The following is a 7890-nucleotide window of genomic DNA, read 5'->3' as shown; positions in this document are numbered from 1 at the left end:
TTTCAATGTTATTCAAGTGAACATTTTCCTCAGGACATCCTGAGGAAAATGTTCACTTGAATAACATTGAAACGCTGACAACACAACGATTGTGTCCTTTTTCATTCCCTGTCCGGGAGCCGTGAGTGCTGCTGACTACTTTATTTATATATATATATATATATATATATATATATATAAAACAAAGAATTTGATGGCAGATAAGAACCACTTGGCCCATCTAGTCTGCCCCTTTTTTATCCTTTAGGTAATCTCAACCCTTTTTGAACCTTAATTTTTTGTAAGGATATTCATATGCCTGTCCCAAGCATGTTTAAATTGCTCTACAGTCTTAGCCTCTACCACCTCTGATGGGAGGCTATTCCACTTGTCCACTACCCTTACAGTGAAGTAAGTTTTTCTTAAATTTCCCCTGAACCTCCACCCCTCCAGTCTCAGGGTATGTCCTCGAGTTCTAATACTCCTCTTTCTTTGAAGAATGTTTCCCTCCTGAATATATATATATCGTAATGGCGGCACTCCGAGACGTGTACATCAATGCAAAGACTACTTTTATTTCGAAAGTAATTTTGTCATTGACCTACACGTCTCGGAGTGCCGCCATTACGTCCACTATATTGGAGGTCACGGAGGGCATCCGGGCAAGTATACAAATAGCCTATAAATCTGGAGTGCTGGGCACTTGTATTATATATGTAGAGATAGATAGATAGATAGATAGATAGATAGATAGATAGATAGATAGATAGATAGATAGATAGATAGATAGATAGATAGATCTATATATCAGCCCCGGAACGTTGGGATTACGTTGTGAAATACATGTTTTGAAATCAGCCTCCGAGTGCCGCTGCTTGTTTTGTGCCAGAGGATATATTGGTTTCGGTATTTGTTTTGCTTTGCTAGGCTAGAGTTATGATTATGACTCTGTTTCCCTTACAGTGCCTTCACCCAATGCCTGCAGTGTACTTTGATTTTTTTGGAGTGTACTTACAAACAGTCCTTGATCACCACTAAAACCAACAGTGTTCTTCACCCTTCGGAGTGGACTTCAGAACAGCCCTACATTTTCACCCAAGCTTATGGTGTTATACGATCCTTTGGACTAGACTTGGGAATACTTCATTAGGTAAGTAACGGATTTTCAGTTTTCACTAAAGTCCTCTCTCTCTCTTACCAGTATGTAACCTCTTGGATTTATTCTTGAGTTTTCTTCTCTTTACATACTGACTTTGTACAAATTGAACGTCGCAAAAATAAATCGCTATTGTATTAACAAAATATTTTTTTTTCCCTAACAGGTCTACATCTTCTGCAGCTGTCCTCTGACAGAGATTTTCACATTGATTATTGAAAAGTAGACTTTTAAAACATTGAAGACATCTATACCAGGTAATTAAATCTGTACCAGGTTACACTAAGATTTCACATTAAAAATCCATATTAGATGTGTCATAAAAAATCTACCTCTTAAAAATACATACAGTTGGGGTTGATGTAAAAATGGATGCATTTTGTGCCAAAAAGCTGGTGGGGGGGGGAGAGATAAGTTCTCAAAGATGCATTCTGCGCAGTTTGTGAAGCTGGTGGGACCTCAAGATTGACACGAGGGTAGATCAGCAGTATATGCACCTGGGTTACACCAAAGTCAAACTTTATAGAACATACACTAGTGTGTGTGTGTGTGTGTGTGTGTGTGTGTGTGTGTGTGTGTGTGTGTGTGTGTGTGTGTGTGTGTGTGTGTGTGTGTGTATTCTGTTACCTGTTTTGTATATTCTTAATTTAGTAACAGGTTACACATATGTCACCTCCTGTGGAAGATTAAATTCCTCACGGTGGTGGGATGGTACTCACTATCTGGTGGTCCTTGACATACATGTCTGATGTGTAAATAGTATACTACAGTACATTAATGTTATATGAGGAGGAGATAATATGGTCAAAATATTAACCATGCAAAATATTTACAATTGTAAATGTTAATCCGGTATTTTAATTTTTTTAATTAGATCCAATTTTTTTTTTTATTCGAATCTCTATAATATGTTAATAACAATTTTTGTTATTACCAGGCTGGCATCATGTCTAATAAAAAGCGAACAAATAGTTCAAAGCCAGGAATAATGTTCTACTTTCACCACCAACCAAAGAAAGGAAAAACTGACATTCCACTTCAAACACAGTAAGTCAGATCTTCAAACGTGTTGTGTGTGTGTGCGTGTATATATATATATATATATATATATATATATATATATATATATAAATAATCAAAGAAGATCCAAAGAAGTGAAGGCACTCAGACCACAAAATGCAGAAAGCATAAGTGTATTGGGCAAACGTTTTCAAGGCTGATGCCCCGTCATCAGGACCACACAAAGACAGGAGTTACTCCTTTCTTTGTGTGGTCTTGATGACTGGGCATCAGCCTTGAAAACGTTTGCCCAATATACTTGTGCTTTCTGCATTTTGTAGTCTCAGTGCCTCCACTTCTTTGGATCTTCTTTGATATATCATTTTTTGCACCGGAGCAAGGTGATTTATATGTCGGTACCAGCATATTTTTTAAATCTTTTTTGCTAATTTATTTTGAAAGTGCAATGAATGTATATACTCACTATTGTGTATTAATGTAAAATGGGGAGGGGACTCTTAAAGACCAGTAGACTAGCCTTCCAAAATGTTAGCCCTAAACATCTAGTTTTTTACTTGGCTGCACTGTTCTTGTTAAGATGCCTATGCATTAATAATTGCGGCACTGTCGTAATTATTAACATTCTTATCCATTGTGAATTTTTCAGTTTTTATAAAAAATATTCCTGCTATGTACTAAGTAAACCCCCCGAAAGTTAAGTAGTAGTGATAACCGATGTCCCTTTGAGTTCCTTTGCATTTTTAAAAGATTTTTACATTTGTGTAAAAGTCATGGGGAATCTGACACTGCGCATGCGCACAGTGACAGTTTCCAGTATTGGAGCTGGCACCAGATGGAGGCTGCAGGAGAGGTATAGAAAGATCTCTCTCTTGCTACCATGCCTCCATTGGCTTTAAGAAGTTTAGATCATCTGAAAATGGTATAAACTAACATGACCAAATTCTATAAACAATGCTTTTCAGAGTTTGGTACATACAGCAGGGATCAGATTGTAGTTCCCATTGATAATAAGGACTGCGATCTGCAGTGCTAATAAACATTCAATTTCTGCATTTGATTTCTGTGAAATCAATATCTCATAACAACAATCCATAAAATTATAAATTTTCAGATATAATTTTATGGGGGGAAAAAGCTTAATAAATAAGCAACTAGATATTTTAAATTTCCGTGAGGGAGTAATTAGCTTAAATATGAATAAAAAATGTATAATTTTTTAAAAATATTGTAGAAAAATGAGCTACTGCTCTCTTTTTTTGTAGGAACTTAGCACTGGACAATGAAATAGTAACTATTGACTGTGAAGAAGTTGTTGCTGAGACATCAGCTGAATCACACGATAACTCTTCAGATGAAAAGCAATATCCAGCTGTGTGGTCAAAAGAACAATTTGACGAATTCAAAAAGAAACATGAGTGGCTATTTGCGTCTAGGGGAAAACTCGGCTGTACAATCTGTGCAGAAGTTTCTAACTTAAAAATTCACGCTGCTCGAGGCATAAATATTGCTTCTCAGTGGGCAGAATGTAACATTTTACCTTTTGGTAAAACTAAGGAAACAGAGCTCACATCTCTTCGCAAAAAAAATTATATACACAAAAATAGCGCTGCTCATGCAGAAGCAGAAAAAATTCTAGAAACTGCTAGAAAAGATATTCTGCTAAACATAAATGGAAGAAGTCAAGAAGCTGCTTTTGAAATCACTAGCCGTGTATTCAGAACAGCTTACTACATTGCTAAAATGAATAGGCCATTTACTGACCATGAGAGCTTGATTGACCTGCAAAAAGTGAATGGAGTTCAGATTGGGCGTTTGCTTCATAGTAGAATGGTCTGCGGAGACATTATAGAACACATTTCTGCTGAAATGAGGAAAAAGATTGTCTCACAAATTATAACAAAAAAAACTAAGATCACTATATTAGTTGATGAAGCTACTACACTTTCTAGAAAATCAACTCTTGTTATTTTTTTAAAATCCAGTGTTGATGGTGTCCAGTGACGTGCGGTGAGGTCATTGGCTGGGGAGGCACTGATATCTTTTTATATATATATATATATATATATATATATAGTGTTTGAAGTGGAAATTTTGAAGTGGGGGTATGCAACAGTTAAGGATGCAAGTATGTGCGCGCCTAAGGCGCGCACGCTCCAGAAAAGGGGGCGTGGTCACCCAATAGGTGGCGTGTCCAGTGTAGTAGAACCCCTTATTCTATCTAGTACTGGTGCCCCTTTTACCTTGTAGCACACGGTAGGAGCCGAAATTCACATTATAGCACATGGTACGAGCCGAAATTCACATTGTAGCACACTGAATGAGCCCAAATTCACACTGTAGCACACTGAATGAGCCGACATTCACATTGAAGCACACTGAATGAGCCGAAATTCACATTATAGCACACTGAATGAGCCGAAATTCACATTGCAGCACACTGAATGAGCCGACATTCACATTGTAGCACACTGAATGAGCCAAAATTCACATTGTAGCACACTGAATGAGCCGAAAGTCACATTGTAGCACACTGAATGAGCCGAAAGTCACCTTGTAGCACACTGAATGAGCCGAAATTCACATTGTAGCACACTGAATGAGCCAAAATTCACATGTTGCACACTGAATGAGCCGACATTCACATTGTAGCACACTGAATGAGCCGAAATTCACATTGTAGCACACTGAATGAGCCGAAATTTACATTGTAGCACACTGAATGAGCCCAAATTCACACTGTAGCACACTGAATGAGCCGACATTCACATTGTAGCACACTGAATGAGCCGAAATTCACATTGTAGCACACTGAATGAGCCCAAATTCACATTGTAGCACACTGAATGAGCCGACATTCACATTGTAGCACATTGAATGAGCTAAAATTATAATAGCAGGGAGAGCCAGAGTGACGACAGGGAGAGCCAGAGTGACGACAGGGAGAGAGAGTGACGACAGTGACAGCAGGGAGAGAGAGTGACAGCAGGGAGAGAGAGAGTGACGATAGTGACAGCAGGGAGAGAGAGTGACGATAGTGACAGCAGGGAGAGAGAGTGACGACAGTGACAGCAGGGAGAGAGAGTGACAGCAGGGAGAGAGAGAGTGACGATAGTGACAGCAGGGAGAGAGACGACAGTGACAGCAGGGAGAGAGAGAGAGTGACAATAGTGACAGCAGGGAGAGAGATTGACGACAGGGAGAGAAAGTGTGACAGTAGGGACAGGGACAGTAACGACAGGGAAAGAGGGTGACAGCAGGTGAACATTACCTGACTCATTTGTTGCGGCTGATGGCGGTGAGTGGCTGGCGGCGGTGGGCGGCTGGCGGCGGTGAGCGGCTGTGCGCGGCTGTGCGCTCTACACAGCCGCCGGCCGTCAAGCAGGGGCTTCTGTCTGAGAGAGGGCGGAGGAGGAGAGCACCGGGCGCCGCTCAATTCACGCTGGGTCTGTGGCTTCCCACCGCTGTCGCCGTGCACATTAGCCAGCGTTTGGGCCAGCGGGGGACATGGAACACACTTTAGCTAGTAGGGGGAGGGGGGTACATGGCACACACACATTAGCTAGTAGGAGGGGACATGGAACACACACATTAGCTAGTAGGGGGAGGGGGGGACATGGCACACACACATTAGCTAGTAGGGGGAGGGGGTACATGGCACACACACATTAGCTAGTAGGGGGAGGGGGGGGGACATGCCACACACACATTAGCTAGTAGGGGGAGGGGGGACATGGAACACACACATTAGCTAGTAGGGGGAGGGGGGACATGGAACACACACATTAGCTAGTAGGGGGAGGGGGGACATGGCACACACACATTAGCTAGTAGGGGGAGGGGGGGACATGGAACACACACATTAGCTAGTAGGGGGAGGGGGGGGACATGGAACACACACATTAGCTAGTAGGGGGAGGGGGGGACATGGAACACTCTTTACCTAGATTACAGTAGGAAGATCTGCCGTTCCGCTCTCCCCCTCCTCCCTGTACCGCTGCTGCTGCACTCACTGTCTTCAGGCTCTGCCTGTGTGTGACAGGCGCCGGACCAGCAGCGGCAGCAACAGCAAGGACACTGTGAGTAAGGAGGCAGGGAGGGGGAGCTGCTCTTAATGAAGTCAGCCCCGCATGGACTCCTGGGCATCCCGGCGCCGCCGCAGCTGGAGCAGTATGAATGGTCCCGGCGCCGCTTCTCCCGGCCGCGTCTATGTGATTGGACCAGCGGATCCAGCACTGGATCCGCTGTCCAATCACAGGTGCCTCGCTAGCAGGGGCATGCTTTCCCTGCCAGCGAGGCACTTGTATAAGTGCCGCATTCTAGACTTTTTGTAATGGGCTTTTCCAGCCCAGCGCATGGCCCCTCCCCCCCCGCTTTGTCCCGTTGTCACTAGCTACGGGAGGCACTAGCTGTCAGTGCCTCCCAAACGTATTAGATGGGCTAAAATGATTAAATTAATATAGAGAGGGTACAATACATATGACACAGAATATGTGTCTTATGTATCTTCTTTCTATTATTTTAATCATAATGACAGGGGAGGCACTGCCTCCCCTGCCTCCCCTGACTGCACGTCCCTGATGGTGTCATGAATCCAGTAGCATTTCCTTTGGATTTGATAGAGTTAGAAAATGCCTCAGCTGAGAGCATAAAACAGGAAATAATGAAATGTTTATTCCATCATGGTTTTACTTTCGAAGTATTGACAGAGATCTTTGTCAGTTTTTGTAGTGATGGCGCAAATGTCATGCTTGGCGTAAAAGCTGGTGTTGGAAAACTCTTACAAGGAGACTTTCCCAAACTAATTCTCTGGCATTGCATGAATCACAGGCTTGAACTGGCTGTGGATCAAGCACTAGATGTTACTGGAGGTACAAATGACTTCAGGTCATTTTTAGACACCTTATACACACTTTACAGTCAGTCACCAAAAAATGTACGTGAGCTTAGTGCACAGGCTAATGAGCTGCATGTCTTGCTTAAAAAAATTGGCAGAGTTTTCAACGTAAGATGGGTAGCTTCATCGTGGAGAGCAGTGAATGCAGTCTGGCAGACGTATCCTGCATTAGCTGCACATTTTCAAAAAGCCTCACAAGACCAATCAAGGGATAGAAGGGAGCAAGTGAAATTCCAAGGTCTACATTCAAAACTGTGCTCAGTCAACTTTGTAAAAAATATGTCAATTATGTTAGATGTTCTGACTGAGCTCAAAAATTTATCAGAACTCTTACAAGACAGAAAAATGACCATTCCAAAGGCTGACAACCACATAAAAATGTATGTGCGGAGAATTGAAAGCCTAAAGAGAATACCAGGATTTCACAGTGAACAGACACAGAATGCAGAAGAGGGAATTATGTTCAAAAATACAAAGTTGACAGGCATTGGGAAAAGTCCCAAGATCAAATCCTCTCAATTCATTCAGGCTGTTGTTGACAACATGAGGTGCAAATTATTTACCACCACTGCTAATAAAGCAACAGAAAGCGTAGCAAAAGGTAGGGAAACTGCTTACCACACCCTGATTGACAGCATATCTGTTCTGAATCCTGAATCTTGGCAAACTGATTCTGATAATCCACTTTTTGGAGACCAAGAGATTCGTACACTATGTGAAATGCTGAATGTCAGTTACCATGAAACACACCTGGGATTTGTGGAATATAAATGCTGCGCAGGACGGATTGTTCCCGAAAAATTAAAGAAATTAATTCTTGCAGTAGATACTCTTGCAGCAA

At 42.0% G+C, this 7890-nt stretch overlaps 1 protein-coding gene across 1 annotated transcript; it reads left to right on the top strand.

Moving 5' to 3' along the window:
• The first annotated feature begins 967 nt into the window (after nt 1-967).
• On the top strand, nt 968-4156 carry LOC134934615 (E3 SUMO-protein ligase KIAA1586-like). The gene is made up of 4 exons (XM_063930010.1): nt 968-1129; nt 1302-1392; nt 2073-2182; nt 3418-4156. The coding sequence occupies exons 3-4, from the start codon at nt 2082-2084 to the stop codon at nt 4154-4156; spliced, it is 840 nt and encodes a 279-aa protein (XP_063786080.1). The 5' UTR covers nt 968-1129; nt 1302-1392; nt 2073-2081.
• The last annotated feature ends 3734 nt before the right edge of the window (nt 4157-7890 follow it).

Source organism: Pseudophryne corroboree, chromosome 6, assembly GCF_028390025.1.
Source record: "Pseudophryne corroboree isolate aPseCor3 chromosome 6, aPseCor3.hap2, whole genome shotgun sequence".
NCBI lineage: Eukaryota > Metazoa > Chordata > Amphibia > Anura > Myobatrachidae > Pseudophryne > Pseudophryne corroboree.
Note: the sequence above shows the minus strand (reverse complement) of the source record. Positions and strands in the feature narration are given on the sequence as shown.